Genomic DNA, 22820 nt, shown 5'->3' on the forward strand with positions numbered 1-22820 from the left:
GCGCCCGGGCGGAGCAGCGGGGGGCGGCGATTGCGGGGCGCGGCCGGGCGCGCTGAGGGACGGACGGAGAGTGAGGGCATCATGCGCTCTCTGAATATCACCCCGGGGCAGTTCGCGCAGCTCCTGCGGGACAACAACGTGACGCGAGAGCAGTTCATCGCCCTGTACGGGCTGCAGCCGCTAAGTGTACGTCCCGGAGCTGCCGGGCCGCACCAAGGTGGCCTTCGTCCTCATCTGCGCGCTCATCTTCGCCTTGGCGCTTTTCGGCAACTGCTTGGTACTCTACGTGGTGACCCGCAGCAGGGCCATGAGGACCGTCACCAACATCTTCATCTGCTCCCTGGCGCTCAGCGACCTCCTCATCGCCTTCTTCTGCGTCCCCTTCACCATGCTGCAGAACGTCTCCTCCGAGTGGCTGGGCGGTGCGTGCCGGGCGGGTGCGGCGGTCCCCCCAGCTTGGGTGCCGCCCGGCTGAGACGCTCCCTGGGGCGGACAGCGGTGTGCTGCTCCCGGGCTCTGGGCGGCGTGCTGCTCCGAAGCCCTGAGCACGCTCAGGGTGGAGGGGTTGCGCTCCACAACTTGAGCTGCCGGTCGTGTTCGGGTGCTGGCACGCTTTGCGCGGTCGGGGTTTGATCTGTGAGCGCTGAATGCGTTAACTTCAGACTAATGTACATCTGTGGAGTTAAGTAATGCCTACGCCGCTCCCTCGGGATACGTTAAAAGCGCTGCGCTTTCATGCTTGTGTTCGTTAAAAGTTGTGGTGCGTTTGTAAGCCCGTGGAGTAGTCTTACAGTGGTGTTATTTTTTCTTTCTTCGAAACTTGAAGTTAGAGCTCTTTAACACTTGTTGGGGAAGAGGAGCGTCTCCTCAGAGAGCACAGGCAGAATTTACCTTTGTAGTAATGTGTCGTTTCAAGATACGATTTTTTGGGGGGAATTTTGTTATCTGTAGTGCAAGTCTTAAGTGCGGCGGCTGAGGGAGCTGGGATTGTTCAGTCCGGAGAAGAGAAGGCTCAGGGCAGACCTCAGGCTCTCTGCAACTGCCTGAAAAGAGGCTGTGGCGAGGTGGGGTCTGTCTGCCCCAGGTAACCGTGCACCGGGGAGCTTCAGGTTGGGGATTAGTAAACATTTATTCTCAGAAGGGGAAGCGATACGCTGCTACAGGCTGCTCAGGGAGGTTGGTGGTATCACCGTCCTTGGAGTTGTTCAAGAAACATGTAGGTATGGCACTGAGGGTCATGAGCAGTGGGCATGGTGGGGATGGGATAGAGGTTGGACTGGATGATCTTTGTAGTCTTTTCTAACATTAATGATTCTGTGTTGTGTTGCCACTAATCTGAAAGAGTTGTGTGTAAAGCCTCTCTGATACCTAGCAAGCACTTTAAAATATATCCCAGGTCCAAAGAAATATAGTGACAAAAAGACAGAGGTAATGTAATGTTAGTTAAAGGACACTTACCTTCCTTTTCTTGGTGCTAAACCATGGTGTTGAATAAATAAAATAAAAGGGATGGCTTTGCAACAAGGAGCAGGTAAGGTCTATATACAACAGCAGATTGAACTGTTTCTTTAAAAAAAAAAAAAAAAAGGGTAGTCCATAAAGTGACTCCATTAATTTCAGTTCCCGAGGCTTCCTGTGCTGCTGGGAGGTACTGAACTGAGGCTATCTTCAGAGCATTAAGATTTAATTTCAGTACATTTGATGGGTAAGAATGCAGGATAGGAATTGGCAGATCAGAGGAGACTTGAAAAGCAGAGATTTGAAACATGGATACCTAACACAGTGAGAAGTAGGGGTTTTTTTGGGGGGGGGGAGGTTTGGTGTCAAAATCAAGAAGTTTCTAGGAGAAGTGATAAATATGAAACTACAGGAGCAACTAATAAGTTAAATGAGAAAAACTGTTTTTGCAGCTGTTTTATTTTCTTACAAGATGATTTTGGGGAAGGAACCATTGTTTTTAAGATGGTGGATCTTAATATTGATATTGAGCCCCCAGATTAATATGGGTATGTAATAAAAATAATAGGAAAACTGTTAGCTATACAACTGTTCCTTCTTTTGTACTACTACTTCTCCTTGCTCAGAGAAGAATACAGCAGTAAGTTCCAGGAAACACCAAGAGATCCCACACAAAAGGGAAAGCACTGAATTGAGGTACCTTCCCCTAAACATTAGAGTTGTGAATATTCTCTCTTGTAGGGGAGAATACCAATCTGTCAGTTTGAGACTGAACATCTGACGAGGGCCATCTGAAAGCTTGGTGGCATGAAGCTTCTACCTGAGGTGGAATTGCAGCAGATATGGCAAAGATGTGCTTTACCCCTATTGTTCTGCATACACATCTCCCTTTATTTTATTGAGGATGTTTGGCAAAATCTAGAAGTCAGTATAAAATCACGGCATAGTTGAAACATGTATCTTCGGTATTTGAATATTTTGAGGTATACCGTTGTATGAGTTTTACTATATTTTTTATCTACTCTCTAATGTCTTAGAGCTTCTTTACTACAAGTGGGATTCATAGTTCCTATTGACTTTGATGTCAACATCAATTGTCCTGTTAGGATAATTGGATTTAACTAACAAGCGCATAATAAGTAACGTAATTGATGAATGTTTGCCTTGACTGGGAATAGAAGAGAAGGAAGGGAAACAAATGAAGTGTAAAATGATGGTATCCCAGGGGTATCTGATTCCTGAGGATCATGCTGTAAAGCATGAATGGTTATTACATTTATGTATTATCAGAGGCTGCCAGACCGGGAGGGCTTTTCCTTGCTAGTTTTACTGGTTCAATTTTCTTTTGCCTTCCATTTTCTAGCCTGGGAAAGTTTAATTTCATCCATTTTAATGCAACATGTCTGTTCTGGGTCATTCTAGCTCCCATCTACCGAGGAAAAAGGTGACTTGACTATGTAGTATGTTTCTGCTGGGAGAAGTACTTTGTTCTGAAGTGCTTGATACTAGAAATATCATTGAGTTTCTGGACATCTGATCTCTTCCCTTCTCGATACAGCTGCATTTGAATCACTAAAATGAGCACTAGGTAACTAGGTATACTGAGATGCAAGTATGTTTTGTACTGACCTTTGCACTGGAATTATTTATTTCCATTTTTGTATATGTGTGTTTTATTTATCTTCTTTCCCCCCGCAAAAATCAAGAGGAAGAGGTGAGGGCAGAAGTGCAGGCGCTCTAGGCTTCTGTACATTTAGATACAGAAGTACAAATGTAATAACAGCCATGGCTTTAACGTAGCCATTAACATTTTAGCCATCCAGTGTTATCTCTGTGATTGGATGCTATCAGGAAAGAATCGTTCCTGTTTTGTTCCTTCTGAAGTGAAGGGTGAAGTACTTCCACTGAAAAAGCCTCCAGGTGTGCATAGTTTAAAGTAGGACCTCAAGGAAAATGTTTGTAATTGAAAATGTAAAATAATTCTAATTGTGAATGGTAGAGTCACTCCTTTGTAATAGATAGCATTTGTCTAAACTCTTTAGAAACTGAAATGTATTCCTCTTGTGCTCACCAGAATTTCATTCCATTGTTACAAATCTGAAAGGCACTGGCATGACTTTTTCTGCAGTACATTCTTCAAAAATTTCTAACTTCACCTACAATTCAGCAGTTGAAATCTCAAGAAACTGAGTGTGTAGTGCTTTGCCTGATTATTATGTAGTTCTAACACACATGCAGCAACTGGGAGGAGCACCATCTTGACCAAAAATGGGTGAATCTGTCTTGCTTTTGATTCTCAGATGTGTTAAGAATCTGCTCAACTGCATGAGACTGTGAAAGTGACAGTGTATTATCACATTTCTTGTTTATACTTTGTGACTGAAAAGGCTGTAACATTCTAGAAGACCTTTAAATAGAAATTCTGCAATCTCTCAGTAATGTGAAAGAAAACTAAAATTGCAGCTTTGGCGTAAGTGATCGCTGATATTATACTTAGTTGTAAGAAGGGGATGAAATTGGGGCTTGACTAAAAGATGAATTGATGCATACAGCAAGGAGTGGTTTTGGCACAGAGTGGCACAGCTGAGGATTTGCTTTCTTCTGATCATAGGTGGGAAACAGCGGTGGGGTCTTGTGGTCACGCTGATGGCCAGCACTGTGAAGGGTAAATCTGTGCTTTCATCTGCGTGCCAAATTTTACAGGAGTTGCTTTATTTTCCAAAAATGGGTAGTTGGCTGTGTAACACCAGCATCTTTGCTGAACTGGAGAACTATTGTTTTATTTTGTGCAACACAATACCCCTAGTGAAAGATAAGGGCAAAAACACCATATTACTGTAGACCTAGTATTATGCTTCGTCTTTCTTGTGGATTTTGATCTTATCAGATATGCAGAATGCATCTTATGACTGGTGTCAGAAGCTGTTTTTTCTCATCATCTAGGGAGTGCTGGGTCACCTAAAGTGCTACTGAATGCACAGTGACATTTGGGATGGCTGTGCTGTTACATCCAAGCTGCTGGCTGCATGCGGCCCAGTGCAGTTTACAGTGCAGCAGCTCCCTGCCCTGTGCCATCATGGTGGTAGCTCTGCCCCACTGTGTGACCCGGCCCAGCTTCTCAGCACCAAACACCATCTCAGCTGAAACCGGGGTGCAGTTAATTGCTAACTCAAGTTGTGACAGGTAAGTTTGATACATTGGCTGAACACAGTCCTGTACACAGCAAAACATGTGCAACCATGCTTTCTATTTTGATAAAGGAATCTGAAAGTAAGTTTCAGGATTATAAAAAAAAATTGCTGTTTTTTCCTCCGCTTATATGCTACTCCATTTTCAGTTAACGTTAATATATTACATGAGAATTTTCAAATGGAACGTATGGAGTTGCAACCCAAAATTTGGTTATGCCTCTTTACCAGTCTTTTATAAGCCCTATATTTCCAGACAGAAATATCCCTCAGTACATAGTCACATCTTATTCTCTTTACCACCTTTTGGCAGTATGACTATTTGTGAGCAATAGTTTTCAAGGCTGAAGAACAGGAATAGTATAATTTCAGCAAAAATCTTTACTGAACACCTTGAGAACACATTGAGAATTGCAACCACTGCAGTTGAACCAACCTGGTATGTTTGTTTCAGAAAAGCAAGGTCACATATTCCACTAGTTTTATGTTTTAATTGCAATTTTTTTTAAAAAATTAAAAAACAATATTTAAAGACGAGTTTTTGTTACTTGTATACTTTAACTATGTAGTATATTTTATGAGGGATATTCTGAAAGTAATGCCTCCTATTTTATGATGTTGACCCATGATATCAGAGGCAGATGTTGGAGGTATGGCAGTAGAGATTGAACCTTCCCACTCTTATCCCATTAAATTTTGTTGTCATGCAACAGATGGCAGCAGAGATGCAGTCTGATACGGAAGTGCAAATGAACAAAAGTGTAGAATTAATTCTTCCATGTGGAAACAGTGGCAGCCATTGACATTGGTTGACTCTTGCTGAACATTTATGAAAACAGTGAATGTGAGCACAGGGAGGCAGTGGGTGACACATTTCAGCAGTGGCAACAGTGGGTCACCTTTGCTGGAACAGACTGTTACAAGTGTGGCATGTAGACTCTTGTTCATCACTGATGAAAATACATAGCTAATGCTGGTGATGGATGAAAAATAGTGTGTTGTAGCTGAGAATTTACTCATTCAAATAGTGGTACTGTGCTCTTCTATCTGTTGTTTTTACTGTGGAAGTAATTAGGAGGCATTACTTCAGTAGCAACCTTCATGGATACAGCCTTGGACAATTCCTCTTTACCCCATGTGGCCCAGGCCCAACTGATTGGACACCCATGCCTTTAGTTACCTTGTCTGTCCTACCTCTACCATTTCAGAAAGGTGGGGCCTTCTGTACATATTTGTTTTATTTGCCCATTAGATACAGTTTCCCATGCTAATTGAAGATATCAAGAAGAGCCAGAGGTCTTTTCAGAGACTTTGTTTTTTTTCCCTTGGTGCAGCAGTTTGCTTCTCTCTGAAAGCTTCCTTGAGGTCCAAGTGTTGTGCTGTAGCTAGTTTTGCATTTAGGATCTTTTCTGTTCTTCACCAGACATTTTGTAACAAGTAGTAATAATACTTTTTTTGTGTGTATGAGTATGAATAATTCCTTTCTGACAAAATCTTACTGAATAAAATCAATGGGCCTCTTGTGTCTGATACTTGGAGATACCTCTGTAAGCTCTCATTCCTGTTCTTCAGTGTAACCTAAGAAACTTCTTCATTCTGTCTCACTTTAATAATACTCTCATAGTCTGCTCACTGGGATAATACTCGACAGTGAAACCAGGTGCTTTCAGAGGCTCTTTTTTTTTTTTAAGCTTTTTGTTGAAGTTTCCAATTTAAGTTTTATCTAGACTTACTGTAAAGATGACTTGAAAAAGGGTTATCCTAAGTAAGGGGAATAATGGGCTTAGGGTTTTTTATTATGTAATATATTGATGGGATGACATTTGATGAAAGCAGTAAAAGAATGCTGCTATAAGGAAGCTTATAATTACACTTCCAGGGAATTTCTGCAAGCTATGCATCACATTAACTTGTATGAACATTCAACAGAGTGACTGATGTCAAGTGTTCATTGCATTGGTTAAGCAAAGCAAGCAAGTTGAAGGATATGGATGGATTGGTTAGGGCAATTTAAAATTATTTCTTTATTATTATTATTTGTGAGGTCGTTATTGTATTCTTGGTAGAAGCACTTGACAATTTCTGTCTTACATTGTGTGAATTGAGACTTTTTACCATGTCTCATTTTGCTCCCTGCTAGCAAGTCCCATTTCTCTCTTCAGTAGAGATCTGTATCCTTGATCTCTATCCCTGCCCAAACACCCCAATCTGAATTACTTTCTACCACAATAGCAAGTGAAATGGTATCCTATGGTGGTTTGGTGTTCTTATAGCAATGTTTTGTTGCACAGTTTTAATGCATTCTTGCATGTTTATATTTGCTTTTATTCATTGCTTGCTTTGCTTTGAAATAGACTGCTGTTTTTATTTATTTATTTATTTATTTATTTATTTATTTATTTATTTATTTATTTATTTATTTATTTATTTTTATTGCCTGAAGATTGCAATGGCTGTTTTGGAGGCTTTTCCAACTGTGGGCAAAGTTGAATATGAGCTTTGGTAGGGAAAGAGATCGGACAGTGTGAAGACTTTTGGACAGTGAGAATTCTTTGGTCAGCTATCCTAGTTTGTGTTCACGCTTTCCAATCACAGCACAGATTTAATTCTGTGGATGCTGGTATTCATTGATAAGTCATGCATGGCTATTCAAGGCATGTGGTCTAAATGAGCTTGCACCATACAATTTCCTCAGTGACTGTAATTGACCGTAAATAGTCAGACTTACTGCAGACCTACTATCATCTGCTCGACTTGTACATTTTTGGTCAGAGCAATATGTATATTCGTTGTCTTCTCTAGGTAATAGGTGAGAGACAAATTACCTTTCTCTTAGTAGTTTAATTGCTAAGGATACAAAATACTTATATGCCCAAGAATTGATTTAAAATGTACCTTGTTCAGTCTAGTCTGAAGTACCTTTAAGGATATTGTCTGTATAATTGCAGCAGACTTGTTCTCTGCCGTGAAGTTACGAAACACAGGCCATGCTTGCATCAAGCAAGCTGGAGAGAGAGATTTTACAAGCTGTGATAAAGACTTTAAGTGCAAGGGCTTAGTCAATAACACTTCAACAGAGGAAGGAGCAATTTGTCTTTTATCGGAGAATAGTTTTAGAATTTTGCCTTTCTTTTATTAAAGAAATATTGATGTTTGAAATGGGGGATGAAACAGCAAACTCATCGGAACAATGATTGTGATAATGAAGACATGAAGAATTGTTTAAGGACATACAGTTCATACTTACAGATTTCTGAATATGCTGATGTTTGGGAGCACTCATAATGGATTGAATAAACCATGCAGTTTTCATCAGTGCATAAAGGGATGCTTTGGGGAGCCTCTTAATGTCTTGAAAAGAAGCAGCAATTAGTTATTTTCATTCCCAGTAATCCTCTGGAAATTTTCTTTCTCCATTGGAAATGATTGGTATTTAAATGCTTCAGTATTGTTTTCAGTAACAAGCTATTGGAAGGTTTCCTGGAAAATTTAGCTTGTAGAAAGTTATGCATTTTGATAATTTAAAGATATTGATATTATCTTAAATATGTATGTTTTAAAGTATTCAAAAATAGTTGCATCTTTCTGTATAGCAGGAAAATTAATTGAAAAATGAGGAGGCAGGAAGGGAGATACTTTCCTAGCAGTTTTCTCTTTAAAAATAAATGATTAAATGGCCTTTCAAAAAATCCTTGAAAAATATTTATCAGATTATTTCTGCTGCATATCAGATTACTAAAGCCTCTTGACGGTTTGCAAAAGACCTAAAAGAAAACTCTGTTCTGAAAGATTTAGTATAGGCACAGCTAAAACAAAACAAACAAAACAAAAACAGAAACCCCTGAGAATCTGATAAGCAGGGATAAGTTTTTTGTGCTTCTCAGTTATATCAGAAGACTACTTCAGTGCCTGGAATTATATCAAAACATTTGATGTATAGGAGCAGATATCATGTTATCCAATATAATTTACTAATGTTCCAGGTGCTTTTAAGACCTGAAATAGGTCTAGCTGTGTACAGGAAGTAGTCAATGCCAATCTTTTTCTTGAGGTCTGACTTTTATAGAACCTTAGCTTGGCTTATTTTGTATTAATAAAGTCAGGTAGCTGATGTTTGCACAGGTTTTGGAGTAAGGCTTAAGTGTCTTCAGTTTAAGAAGCTTTAGTTTAAGTGAGGGTCTAGCTAGGCTTCTAATATGGATCAGAGGAAGAAGTGGAAAATGCCTTCCTCGTCCTTTGAAATTAGCTAGAAATCTCCTTAACTCAAGGATGTGACGCTCACAAGCAGAAAATAGATGATTTTTCTCTTTTAAAGTTTTTCCTTCTTTGCTCTCTTTTCCTGTGTTTACCAGATGATCTATCAGTATAAGGCCTGATAGAAGGTAGCCAGTTTTGGTCAGTTAACAGAATAAATGCACAGGGAAGCAGAGCAGTTTGTGTAGATGGATGAGGATGTGAGGTTGCTATGTCAAGTGGGCCTTTATTTCTACAATTCTGCTGTAACAATATATTCTGGCTGCTTTGTCTACTTTTTTTTGTACTTCACATATTTGAAAGGCAAATAATGACTTCTTAGTGAGTTTTGTTTTCAATGATTTAAAGGCTTTAGATAAACGTTTAGTAATAACAGTGATGCTTAGCTTGGAAATAAGGTAAATGATGGAGCTTTTCATACACTTACTAAAGTTACCTTTGGTGCCAAGTGAATGTCAATCTCAGTTCTGATGTCAGATTTCCATTGAAGTTGATGACTCTAATGCTGGTTGTGACATTCAAAGCGTCTTTTTTTCCTTTTTTATTTTTGTTGAACAATTTCAAATGCTCCTGCAAACTAGAGAGGATTTTCTTGTTACTGTTACTTAAATCCCGTTGAAGTTTTACATGTGAAACATTGAAGTATCTAATAGCTTCTGAACGTAGGAGGCTTTTGTATAGCAAGCAACAATTCAAGGCATGCAGAAGAGCCCTAAAATGATATGGTAACGTTAATGCAAGTTGGTGTTTAGAGACCCTTGCCTTAATGGTATGAGAAGCCTTGAAGTTGAAACACTTCTATTTTCACTATTGATATGCAGAGGCTTTTCTAGTAGTTTTTAACTACTGTGCATTGGAGGATTGTGTTTTTTTTTTTGTTGTTGTTTTTGTTACTGAGATGCATATGGCTGTTATTTTACTTCAGCTGCAAAGATTCAATCCATCAAGGACTTGAAATGTGTCCCACGTGGCTGAGCAAGTGTTTCTATTTCAGCTGATTATCTGCCATGAGAAGCATCTTTTTACTACTTTTTAAGAATTAGTTACATTACTTCAGTTCATCTGTTCCTATGAATTTGTCTTCAGAGACAAGAAATCAGGAAATTCTGCATTTTTTTTTTTCCCTTGGACTTTCAATTGAAGGCATAATGTTAGCCTGTGTTCTTTCCCAGTAAGTCAGTGGGAAGAAAATGAGAATGTAACAGTAAAGGCAAGGAAAATCTGACTTTAGTGAAATTTTTTTTCTACTCTCAATATGGAAGTTGCCACTCACTGAACTCGGGTATTCTGTTTCCTGTTTGAATAGACACAAGCTGAAAATTTCATGTCTCGTAACTTTAGTGAATGTCACTGTCTCACCTTGTTACCATAAGGTAATACACTGATACCTCTTTGCTTCCTAGGAATGTTTTGGTGTTCTTGGACTTTGGTGAAAGAGTGGTATATGACAGTAAAGCCACTACAGTGGAGTATGATTCAAGTGATCTTCACTGTTTGACTTTTTCAGAGCATGAGGAAAAACATATAAATTGTTTGTTGTTGTTTGTTGTTGTTGTTGTTTTTTTTCCCCACAATTCTAACACACAAACTTGGGCTTATCTTGTGAAAGAGGAGCTTAGACATTTTTCTTTCCTGTCAAAATTTTACTTTTCTGCTCTTATAGTTTCCTTTTTTTTTTTTTAATTAACTTTGTTAGTGAGGAAGAAGAAAAACTAAAGCAGTGAAAGCTGTTGAAACCGACAATGAAAAACTTTGTTTTGATTCAAAGGATTTGGATCTGACTGAAGATCCTTTTAGCTCTGTTTTACTCATGACAGTAGGCTGTTTTAGAAGAAATCAGGGATTGTAAGCTGTAACTTCTTATTTGGTTATATTTAGCATTTAACATGTGTGAAGATGTGACTTGAGCTTTCTTTTTATCATTTCAGTGCAGAAGTTTCAATGCACTCTGGTTGAAGGGCTCTGAATTTTACAGGCTAGGTCTGGTGATTGTATGTGTAGTGCATCCTATATTGTTCTGGGTCTAGTAAGAAACTGATAAGATGTCAAATTTGTGTAAGAATGACCTTTATACATGTGGGACTTAATTTGTGCTTATTTTGCTCTTGCCAGCACCTTGGCAAAGTACTTAAATCAGAAACTATTACGAGTAACAAACAGGCAGCCTAGAATATAGTGCATTTCCTGCTGAGCATGCTAGGATTTCCTCCAGGTAGCTTGAAACTAGTCTTCACTATATATATATTTCATAATATTTATATAAATTTTTAATATTATTTTTATGAGTTTATATAGATAAACTGAAATTTAAAAAATTGATTTAAGACAGGTCTTTGAGAATGTCACACTGACTGTGGTGCTCATTGAAAAGATGTTCTTGAAAGATAGTTGACTTGCATCCTTTTATCCTTTGCCCTCCCCTTCACTTTTTTAAATTTGAAGATTTTGTTTAAATTTCTTCACTTCTGACCAGAAGTGTCAATGACCTAGAATTGATCAAACAAACAAACAAAAATCTAGTAACTTCTTGTAAGCTACAGTGGCTTTTAGCCTGGCCTACTGGATAGGAGTATACTTCTTCCTTGTTCCCTTTGTGGAGGGCAGGATAGTGTTTTGGTAGTTGTCAGTTTTTGTTCTTCCTGTTTTTGTATTCTTTTCTTGCCTCAGGTGCTTACAGCATCATAATTTTATAATTGGATCAGATTTGTCTATTCTATTTGACTATTTGAGTCTACCAATTATATATGGATACAGTGTAATTAATGATATATATGGATACAGAGTAATTAATGATCAGGTAAAGGATCATGAAGCTGTTCCTGAAATGAATAGCTGACACTGAACTGTAAGAATGTAAAGGAACTTTGGCAATGCAGAAACAGAAAATGTGTAAATGGGAAGCAGATTGGGGAAGATATTAAGACAACACTTTTGCTGAAGATTAATTTAAACCACCATTTTGAAGATGGCTGGAACTTGGGAGTGAGTAATGGAGAATGACCAATAACATATTAAGAAGTAAATATGTACTTTTTGGAAGCTATAGGGGGAAGGAAATATGAAGATACATGCTTAGCTCTACATAAATACAGCATCTCACAGTGGGAACATACGCAATTGTCAAAATACAATCAGGAAATTGCATTTAGTTTATACAGTGCCATTAACATTGTATTTTAATCAGCATAAAGGGTTTGAAGAATGGAAAAATGATGAAGAGGTTATATTTTTTCATATGCTATGCCTAGACAGAAGACTTATAATGTAATGCTTGGCAAAATGATGCTTTAGGTACTGCAGTACTTAGAGTAGTATTTAAATGAACAGAGAGAATATTTTGGAACAGGAAAGCTATATGTCTAAACAACTGAAAACTGTAAGGGTAAAAGATAGTATTCCTGGCACATTTGAAAGTAAATCGTGAACAAAAACAGAATAGGAGAGCAGGTGAATGTAGAATTGTAGAATATTCTGAGTTGGAAGGGACCCACAGAGATCAACAAGTCCAACTCCCAGCACCAGTCAAGGCCACTCAGAATTCAAATGTGATGTCTGAGAGCATTACCCAAATGCTTTTTGAACTCTGGCGGAATTGGGGCTGTAACCTCTGCCCTGGGCAGCCTGTTCCAGTGCCCAGTCACCTTCTGGCAAAGAACCTTTTCCTAACACCCAACCTTAACCCCCCTTCCCTTCCCCCTCCCCCCCCAATGCAGCTGCATGCCATTCCCTGTGACAGTCCTGTCACTGTCTCCAGAGAGCAGAGATCAGTGCCTGTCCCTCTGCTTCCCTCCTGAGGAGCTGTAGACTGCCATGAGGCTGCCCCTCAGTCTCATTCTCCTCTTGTCTGAGCTGAACAACCAAGGAACCTCAGCCACTCTTCAAGTGTCTTGCCCTCCGAATCCTTCCCCATCTTTGTAGCCCTCCTTTGGTTGGTCCCTAGTAGTTTTATGACCTACTGTCGTTATATCCAAAAGGACACACAGTGCTCAAGGTGAGGCTGCACCAGCGCAGAGTGGGAACAATAGGCATTAGAATGTCCTTAGAATGCTTGTTTGAATGTTGTGTAGCACACAACACTATGACTATTGAAAACTGCACTTGATGAGTTGTTTTGCTTGATAGTACTTTAGTGACAAGACTACTGTAAGCTATTATTTTACCATGATCTGCAGCAGTTGCATGTTTTACCTTCTGACTATTATAGGTGCCTTCGCTTGCAAGATGGTACCATTTGTTCAATCCACTGCCATTGTAACTGAGATTCTTACAATGACCTGCATCGCTGTGGAAAGACACCAGGGAATTGTGCATCCACTAAAAATGAAATGGCAGTACACCAATAAAAGGGCTTTCACGATGCTTGGTAAGATTCTTAGGTGTCTCCAGTAACTGTGCATAGTGTGTAGTTGATGCAGATGGCCTGATGAGCAGAATGCATTGATAAGACAAGTGATTCTGAGATAGAGATGATGCTTATGTTTATAAAATAACTCAGGGAAAGTGTCTATGCATAGAGTAACTACTTGCCAAAATCCTGACAATAAATCCAGAATGTGAAGTTAAATATTTACTTAACTGAGACTCTAAAACATCTGGCAGCCATTTTTGTGTGTGTGTGTGTGTGTGTGTGTGTGTGTGTGAGAAAAGGTTCAAAATGTGCAAGCGCTGCTAAAGGATTGTCATAGGAGAAAATAATCCTTCTATTTTAACGTTAAGAGAATACAGATAACGCTGCTCTTACAAATTATTTTTTGTATGTGGATACTAATAAATGAAGACTTCGGAGAAAAGTTGAACTGGTAATGAAAGGTCATGCTGTTACACATCCGATTGTTGACTGTTATTTGTCTCATATTGAAAACTATTATTTAATAGTCTACTTTGACTTTTAAAGATAAAGCTGTAAAACTATTAATTCCAATTCTTCTTGTTAAAAGATGTATTTGTTTACAGGCATAGTCTGGTTGCTGGCTGTTATTGTTGGGTCACCTATGTGGCATGTGCAACGGCTTGAGGTATGTTAGGTGAAATGGAAATTCATGTTTTCAACTCAGTAATTCCTGGATATTTTTGCACATTTGACAATGAAATTGACTAAGCTCCTAAGAAACATAAGAGGGGAATAACAAAAATCGGAGCTTTTGTTCTGTGTGCCTGCATGAGAAAGAGGACTAATTAGATCTTGTATGTACTGCAAGAAGGACTGCCAGCAGGGACTAGTCAAGTCTACCCTCCCTATTTCTATCAAATAGCATTAATTGCATTTGAGACTTGCCCTGTAGCTTAGTTTTCTTTTCTTTTTTTTTTTTTAGGGGACGGAGACGCAGCAGTTGTAGGGCTTAGGTTTGTATTTCAGCATGGCATAGTCTTCTCCAAGATTTTGAAGAATTGTGTCTAGTTGAAAGTGTAATTCACTGTTCATCATAGTTTAAGATGATACTGTACTTTTTTGGGGGGAAAAAAATAGTCAGAATCTGCTACTTATGAGTCTGAATTTTTACCAATTCATTTTGTTATTTTTTTTAAATGGAATAAAATGAGAAGTGTCTAGTTACTTGTCTTGACTTGCAAAATACATAGCAAAGATTTCTTTTGAAAACTGTGATGTAAAAAAGCTTTGAGGAGGAGTGCAACTCAGCATCTCTGACCTCTCTTTGCCAACTTGGATTAACACAATACTTGGTGTGAAAAAGTGCTTGGAAGAATTTTCTCACTTCAGAAAAATTCTCTGATGAATTCCAGTTGCTGTAATAAGAGCAAGGAATATTTGAATGCGCTTTGTTTTTATTGGGATTATTACTGTAGTGACTCATCTCCTTTACACTTGTTACAGGTTAAATATGACTTCCTGTATGAAAAAATGCACATCTGTTGCTTGGAAGAATGGGCCAGTCCAACTTATCAGAAGATATATACCACTTTTATACTTGTTATACTCTTTCTTTTTCCATTGATATTGATGCTTTTCTTGTACACTAAAATTGGTTATGAACTCTGGATTAAGAAACGAGTGGGAGATGCTTCAGTTCTTCAAACCATTCATGGGAGTGAAATGTCTAAAATATCGAGGTTTGTAAAGTGAAATGCACTTGAAACTTTGACTTTTAGAAAGCTATTTTTTCTGTTGTATTTTGAGAACCAGTGCAAAGAAATATTTCATGGCAAAGTCTGCAGGCATAGCTCAGATTTCTAATGCTAGCTAGTTATTTAGACAAGATACTGAAAAGAAGGCAACTTAAACGGACAGTTTTCATCAAAATGCAAAATTGCCATACTGTGAATGTCAAGTCATCTCAATAAATCTGATACTACACATGATGAAATCCTTGTATTTGAAAGAAGTAGGCCATGAGTTGGAAAATAACTTCTACGTTATTTCCATATGGTCTGTGGAGAATTCTTTATATAATTTTAAGATTATGAACACTGCTTTATGATCCTTTTATAAATTGGTACTTGGAGGAGGGAAAAAGAGAATTCACTTGAAAATTACTTTCATACAGTTTATTTTATTATAACTTCCAAAGGGTTCTGAGTGTTCTCTGACTTAAGACCATCTGGATAGTAACTGTATCTGAAAAGTTATAAAAACCCAATAATTATCAATTGGAGAAAAAGGTAAATTGGTTTACATTATAACAACTTCATTATTTAGTAGCGTACATGAGCTACCTTTTTATATTTCTTCACATCTTTGCCCTTAATTGACAGATCAAGCTGATGCATTATGTGATAGAAACCTCTAATAGGTCTGTTTATTGAGGAGTTTATCACCTTAAGAAAGGAGAAGACTGGCAAGCAGCTTGGAAGTAAATGATTGTTTAGACGTTTATATAACAAAGTACCTAAGGAAGTGAGCCATTATCAGTCAAAACTGGAAGAGGGTGCAGTCTTTCATGAGTTATGTTGAGATGAACTTTTGGCTACTCCCCAGCCTAACAAGCGTTTCACATAGTGAAGATCCTGTAACTGCTACCAGCTAAGTGTTAACTTTTCAGTTTAGGTGAGAGATCTATCTTGCAAGCTGTAAATCTAGTTATATGAATAAAATGTGATTTTGAGAACAATGAGAATTTAATGAATACCTTGAGTTTTGAGGAAGTACATTTCATGCTCTCATTCCAACATTTCACCTACCAGTGAAGTCTGAATGTTGCTCTGCCAACTCTGTCAACTCTTTTTTTTTTTTCTTTTTCTCCCCTTATAATCAGGTGCTGCAGCCACAAAATGCCTTGCTCTCCTGACAGAGAAATAAAAGGTGTTATTTATTTACTACTTTTATATGCTGCTGCAGTTCTTGTTTCAAATAGAAGAATTATCAGAAGTACATAATTCCAGGGTTTTATTTGCATCTGCAACCATCAGAACATCTTGGCAAATCTGACTTAATGAGACATAAACTACAGATCAATTCATAGTGATTCAGTATGAAATGTCTTGATGCAATTTCAGGAAGAAGAAGCGAGCAATTGTTATGATGGTGACAGTGGTGTTTCTCTTTGCAGTCTGTTGGGCCCCTTTCCACATTATTCACATGATGATGGAATACAGTGAGTATTTGCAATGTGTCATAAAATAAAGTCTTTTCTAGTTTTTTTTTTTTTCTATAATGAAACTAGAGATGATGAAAGGCTAGTGCTGCTCAGCTATAATATACCTCCTGCTAGCTAAGGTTAACGTTATGCTTCTAAATCCTGGGTCACTGTCTTGTAAAAGAGTTGCCTAATCAACAACAGATGGATTATCCAAAATCTGGATTCTAGACAGTTCTGCGGTGCTCACAGAAAATTTAAATACATTAAAAATATTATCAGATGTAATGTTGTCTTGTATCTTAGATACAATTGTGTGTCAGCCACATCTGATCTTTTCTACTGTATGAATTAAAGAAAAATGTCTGTCTTCTGTATAGCCTCTACCAGGCTTTGTTGCTGAAAGGGTGAAAGGGAATTCAGAATCTCTACAGCTCTTTTAGAATGTAAGTTTTTAGAGAAAAGATTTCTATTTTTTTTTTTCCTGAATTTGTGCAGCAGATAATCCAGCCTTGAAAAGGAGGCTTATGAGGTATAACAAGACTCCAAAAATAGCAGACTTGAATACTGGAGTGGTGAACATATCACCACTGTCTGTTAAACTATTCTCATTCACCTCAAGGTGAAAGTTATTTCCAAGTAGAAAATCTCTTGAACAAGTAACTTTGTATAAGGACTTCCACTCGCATCTACATAAGTTCTCATACTGGTTTGAGTGAAACCAATGTGAAATATTTATCCTTTCACTTTCCTTGGTTTTAATGATGTAGATAGAATTTGGAAGAATGAATACTTGGACTACAGGGATTAATATCCCCATTTTATCTGCTAATCCACCAGTGCTCTGGGTTGGATGCTGTTTTTGAAATGCCATCTTGTTGTCTCTGCTTTTTGCTGTTTGCCTAAATTCACTTGGGTCTTGCACTGTTCGTCTCCCATCTTCTACATGAGTACTGCGACAACATGTGGAGCTATGCAGCTGGCTATTTGTAGGAGCAGTAACTGTTGTACTCTACTTTCCAAATGCAGCAGGCATTTATTTGCCTTCTGTTGCAGGTAAGATGATAGCAGGTAACTCAGCAGTCTGTAGCCAGGTGGCCAAAAGAAAAAATGTTTGTATTTGGGCAGAATAAAAGATGCAAAACCGTAACTATTAAAACATTCTGGGTTGTCTCGTGATCAGGTCACCCATAATGCTTGGTGAGCTAGGTTCTCTGAAATATTCTTGTGGATTATTTCAGCTGCTGAAAGGACTTTACTTGCCATATAAACCTCTGTACTTGTTATTCCATAGTTTGGTAGCCAACTATTTGAATTCAAGGAATTCAGAGTCCTCTAAGATTTCAATAATTTAAGAAGTATGAGATGTATCAAGATGATGTATTTTCACTCCATAAGATGATCTCTTAAGGTGAAGAATCCGTTTCTGGTCCAGTGATAAGACAGATTTGTGTTATGTTATAGTACTTACTGTAGTACTTACTTGGATATGGATGTGAAGGGCAGAGCCGGCAGAACAATAAACATGGCATGTATTTAAGGAACAGGAAGCTTTCTGCTTCTTGGCTATTGAGTGAGTTTTTTGGCTTTTCCTCTTCTGGACTAATCTGTCTTTCATTACTTCTACACACCACATATGCATGGGTTGGGTAAGATAGACTGTGATATTTGCTTGCTGATTAATTCCTATTACTAATATTAATAAAGTCTACCGAGGTCATTTACTGACATTAAATAAAAGTTTCTAATGCTGGACTGCATGTATATGGGTTAAGTAGTAGGTGCTGTTCTGTGCTTTTAGCATGTTTTGTTTTTCCTTTCAGGTGACTTTGAAAAGCAGTATGATGATGTGACAATCAAAATGATCTTTGCAATCGTTCAAATCATAGGATTCTTCAATTCTATTTGCAACCCTATTGTGTATGCTTTCATGAATGAGAACTTCAAGAAAAATTTTCTGTCTGCCATCTGCTTTTGCATTGTCAAAGAAAATGCATCACCAACAAGGCAACTTGGGAACTCAGGGATTACTATGAGGCGGCAAAAGGCAAGTGATTCTCAGAGAGTTCCCACTGACTCGGATGAGGCCAGGAGAGAGGCGTTCAGTGATGGCAACATTGAAGTGAAGTTCTGTGATCAACCGTCTTCAAAAAGAAATTTGAAAAGGCACCTCACTTTATTCAGCTCTGAGCTTCCTGTGCATTCTGCAAGCGTACAGTAGCATCACAAAGGCTTTGAAAATGGAATAAAACGTTCTCTTTATAAAACATTGAGCGAGACATTTAAAATAATTTTCTAATTTGCATGCTGAAATGAAAGGGGGAAAATATTTTGATTATGTAGTGTTGGAATGGTAGTTCAGAAAATGTAATATATTTTATAAGGATGAAGAATAAAACTTCGGAAAAATGTTACCGTGTGATTTCAAGGAAAATATTTTTCTTCCTAAGCTAATTTAGGGCTTGCCTTGCTCTTTGCTTTAGGTAGAACAAAAACCAGTTGCTTGCCAGTTTATTCTGTCCAGATGTTGGTACACTGCTGGACTGTATTCAGCTGAATACCAGAAGAGAAGCACTATGGAGAAAGTGCACGCTTCCTTTGGACAGCTTGGGAAGCTCACATGGGTCTCACATTGTCTACATGATCTGCTGTCTGTGTAGCTCTGAGGACCAAGAGACTTCAGATCGGAGTTCAGGGAAAATGTAGACTGAGATGAAAATGTTTGCAGAGAGAGAGAGAGTCGGCAATAATTTGGTTGTGATGAGATTTAGACACATTTGCATGTGAATGTTATTAACAGGAAGCATATTAGAAAAATTAACAATGCATGCATAACTAATGTGCTGTTTTTACAGGTTACTTCTTGGGTACAAAATTAAATGCCAGTGTACTGCCCTGTAAAAGGCATTATTCCTGCTGAAAAATGTGGAACTTTAAAGTTCCAATGGTCTACAGAAGTGTGATCTGTAGATAAACTCAGTGTTTACTCTTAGTCATGCTTTGACAAATAGCCTATGGGTTGGAATTGTTGCCACTTTCTGGAGGTATGTAAGTGCCGGTCCCAGAACTTGTTGGACTCTACGTAAGACTTTCAGTTGAATACTATTGTCTTTTGAATAGATGCTTATCTGAAGATTTGCACAAACTTTGTCCATCTTCTAAGTGTGTTAATTACTGTGGAAGAACAGGGCTGGTATTACAGAATTGAAATCCATATAAGTTATTAAACAAAAACAAAGGAAAAGCAACAACAACCCTCTTCCCCTCACCCCCCAAAAGCAAACAAACAAACCCCAAAACAACAACAACAAAAAGCAAAAACAAAAAAAAACCCACCAAGCTTGCTATCACTGGGTCAAGCTGAGAGACTGGAAAATCAAAGGATTCTTATGAATGTGGATCTGGAGGAAGAGTGTGATCTAGTATGGTATACTGTGACCTGATCCCACAAATAATGCTTTGAAATACATAATTTGCAGCTCCAGATGAGATTAGGCTGGATCCTTTAATAGCCTGTGAGATGTGGGTGCTTTTTTGTCATCTCTCACTTTCGATAATAGACCTTGGTGTTCCCTTGATGGTGACTTTTAAGTTTCTTTGATATTGCTTCAATATTGCTGATTATGTTTCATTAAGATTTAAATTACTCATGAATACACTGGAACTAAACTGATCCTTATGTAATATTTACAAATATTTGGATAATGCATTCTGATGCTGGTTTATGATGTACTCATTATTAAAATTTCTATTTATTATTATTTTTACTGTATATGACATACTTTATTATAATTATAGAGGAAGATTCCCAGCTTGACCTGAACAGCCAGGAATTAAGAGCACTCTTACTCAATCTAGGTTATGTATTAGATAAAATGCTGATTTCAGAGAGCTGTGTCTGGCTAAAACAGAATAAGTGAAATCAGTTACCGTTTTAGTCATACAAAGGTGCCCTTTTGCATTACCTTTGAATAATGCTGGCAAACAGCTGCAGCAATTTTTGCCTGTGATTACAACTGTGATTGCCTTTGCTTTTCTGTCTTAGTTTGTCTTTCTGGAAACAGGTATGTAGTTAAGTTCCCTGCCTAAAAACAGGGCCTCAGAAAGATCAATTATGACAGTTTTTCTCAGCTGATGTGAAGTTTTTCTGGGTGATGATAACAATATGGCTTGATATATCTGTAAAAAGCACTTCATTTTAACTTTTTTTGCACTGCTAATTTTGGTAATGTATTTCAGCAAAGATAATAGCTGTTTTACAAAGCTTCCAAGCATTGTATATGTTTTTTGTCTTACCTGTTTGTTGTGTCCGTAAGTGACTGTATTAACTCTTTTCATTAAAATTGTATTTTGGCATTTCTCGGAGCATCTGCTATGAACTTGGAGTCTACTTTTGTTTAAAGACTTGTATAACTTTATATGTGCATTTCTAGTGATTAATTTCCAGTCATGTTAGAGGTACCAGCTGCTACTGTAATCCTGAGAGATGTGATTTAAAAGGCTTTTTTTGTTTAACAGAAAAGAGAAAAGAAATAACCAATATCATAGTAAAAGAGAAGTGATATTTCAACATAATTTGTGCTTACAGTTAAGTATAAACAAAACAAAGATGATTATGGTACATCTTTGTAAACTATATTATTAGTGCCTTTTGAAACAGTTTTCTCAATGTGTTAAGAACAGCCCTGCTTTCCTCCTGGCTTGCCTGCTTATTCTTTTTGGTGTTACTAGAATTGCATAGTGAACCTCATCAGAAGACTTTCTGGATAGAGACTTACTGGTCAACAGAGAAGGTAACCAAGCTGACTTCCCTGAACTAAGAGTATTTATCAGTGGTTTTGTTCTTTAAGTAAAAATGCTTCTTCTGAAAAGATCCTGTCTAATTTCTGTTAGTTTCAGATCAGTTACATTGTGAAACAACTTGAAGAAACTTAGTTTGACTGCTCAAAGGTGTTTGTGTGTTTTTTTTTTTTTTTAAATTCTCAGCTATATTGAGCTATGCCTTTAAAGTTACCATGAGATTATGCCAGCAACTGGCACAGAAGCAAAGCCATGAATCTGAAAGGATGCATTCAACAGAACGAAGTCTGGAAATATGAATGCACTAGGGAAAAAACATCAGATGTATGCTGTCTCAACTGCATTCAGAGGGTGTGAATATGAAGAACAGTGAGTAGGAGGGAATGAAGACTTCCAGTGATTGCAGTTGTGCAGCTGTTACAGAAATTTTGTGGGGTGAGGAGAAGGTTTGGGGGAGGGCAGATATTGCATAAAATTGCTTCCTAGGAGAATTTTAATGTTATTTATGGGGAATAGTTTCAAAGGACATCAGATGGATTCATTTGTGGTTATATTTTTAAGCGTAGCAATATATACTGGGCTGTGCTTTGAGCATTCAGGGAGCTATGCTTTTACTGCAGACGTGGATTCTGTTATGGGCTAGCATAATGCTTTGTAGGCACCAAAAAAATCTGAATATAATGAGCAGCTGAACAGAGAGCACTTACAGCTCCCTGCAATACTAACAGCTTGTCATGATATATTGGTGGTACTGAGCACAGGGATCATCTAGGTGCAGACCATGAGATGTCAATTTGGAGCCTCATGGAAGAGGATCTGAGCACGTGGCACAGTGCTAGAGTGCCACATTTGTGTGGGACAGTGAACTGATGCAGCTTAGCACAGCAGTTACTGATGAGGACGTACGGTCTGTTTTACAAGGGGCTGGTATTTAAATAGACACCGGAGAGCCGTAGTTTGACCTCTTTATTTAGGGTGTCTGGTCTACTCTGTTGCAGTTCAGTTACTAATAGACATCTGTTTTGAGTTTGTATCAAGGTGCTGGAGGGGGATGCTGGGCTGCTTTGAGAGGAGAGGCCAGGACTGCTATGCTAAATATGGCTGGCTCCAATGGCGCAGCCACCTGGCATGGCTGAACCCCTCAGCAGGACTTGTCAGTGCCTCAGGAACATTTAAGAGAGTGGGAAACACCAGAGGAGAGAGGAGGAGAAAACAATGAGTAAGGAGCAGGAGAGGGAACACCGGGGTCAGAAGGAGGTGCTCTCTGTAAGCCTTGGAAGGAAAGCCATGGCTATTACTTTTCTGAATGACTGCTCTTGTGGAGGAGCCACAGCAGAGCAGGGAAAGAGAGAGGGGAGTGATAGAGATGAACTGCTGTGTGCTGACCATATGCTGCAACTCATTACCTAAATCTATTGGCAATAAAGTAACTGACCCACAAAACCAATGGGTAAGCACTCTTCCTGTTTTCATTTTGACTCCTGGGCTTTCTCATTCATGTTTGTTTGCCTTGTTTTGTATTCTCCTCATCTCCTGTGGAGAGTAGAAAGTAAATGAGGATGGGGAGTTCAGTTATTTGATGAAGCTA

General features: G+C 38.3%; 1 protein-coding gene across 1 annotated transcript; it reads left to right on the forward strand.

Annotated features, from left to right (window-relative positions):
• The first annotated feature begins 6 nt into the window (after positions 1 to 6).
• On the forward strand, positions 7 to 21372 carry QRFPR (pyroglutamylated RFamide peptide receptor). Its single transcript, XM_010709936.2, is given in 7 exon segments — positions 7 to 183; positions 185 to 422; positions 13105 to 13263; positions 13854 to 13915; positions 14734 to 14969; positions 16353 to 16450; positions 18256 to 21372. Coding segments are annotated over 7 exon segments (1293 nt in total). The 5' UTR covers positions 7 to 81; the 3' UTR covers positions 18654 to 21372.
• The last annotated feature ends 1448 nt before the right edge of the window (positions 21373 to 22820 follow it).

This window comes from Meleagris gallopavo, chromosome 4, assembly GCF_000146605.3.
Source record: "Meleagris gallopavo isolate NT-WF06-2002-E0010 breed Aviagen turkey brand Nicholas breeding stock chromosome 4, Turkey_5.1, whole genome shotgun sequence".
In the NCBI taxonomy this organism is placed as follows: domain Eukaryota; kingdom Metazoa; phylum Chordata; class Aves; order Galliformes; family Phasianidae; genus Meleagris; species Meleagris gallopavo.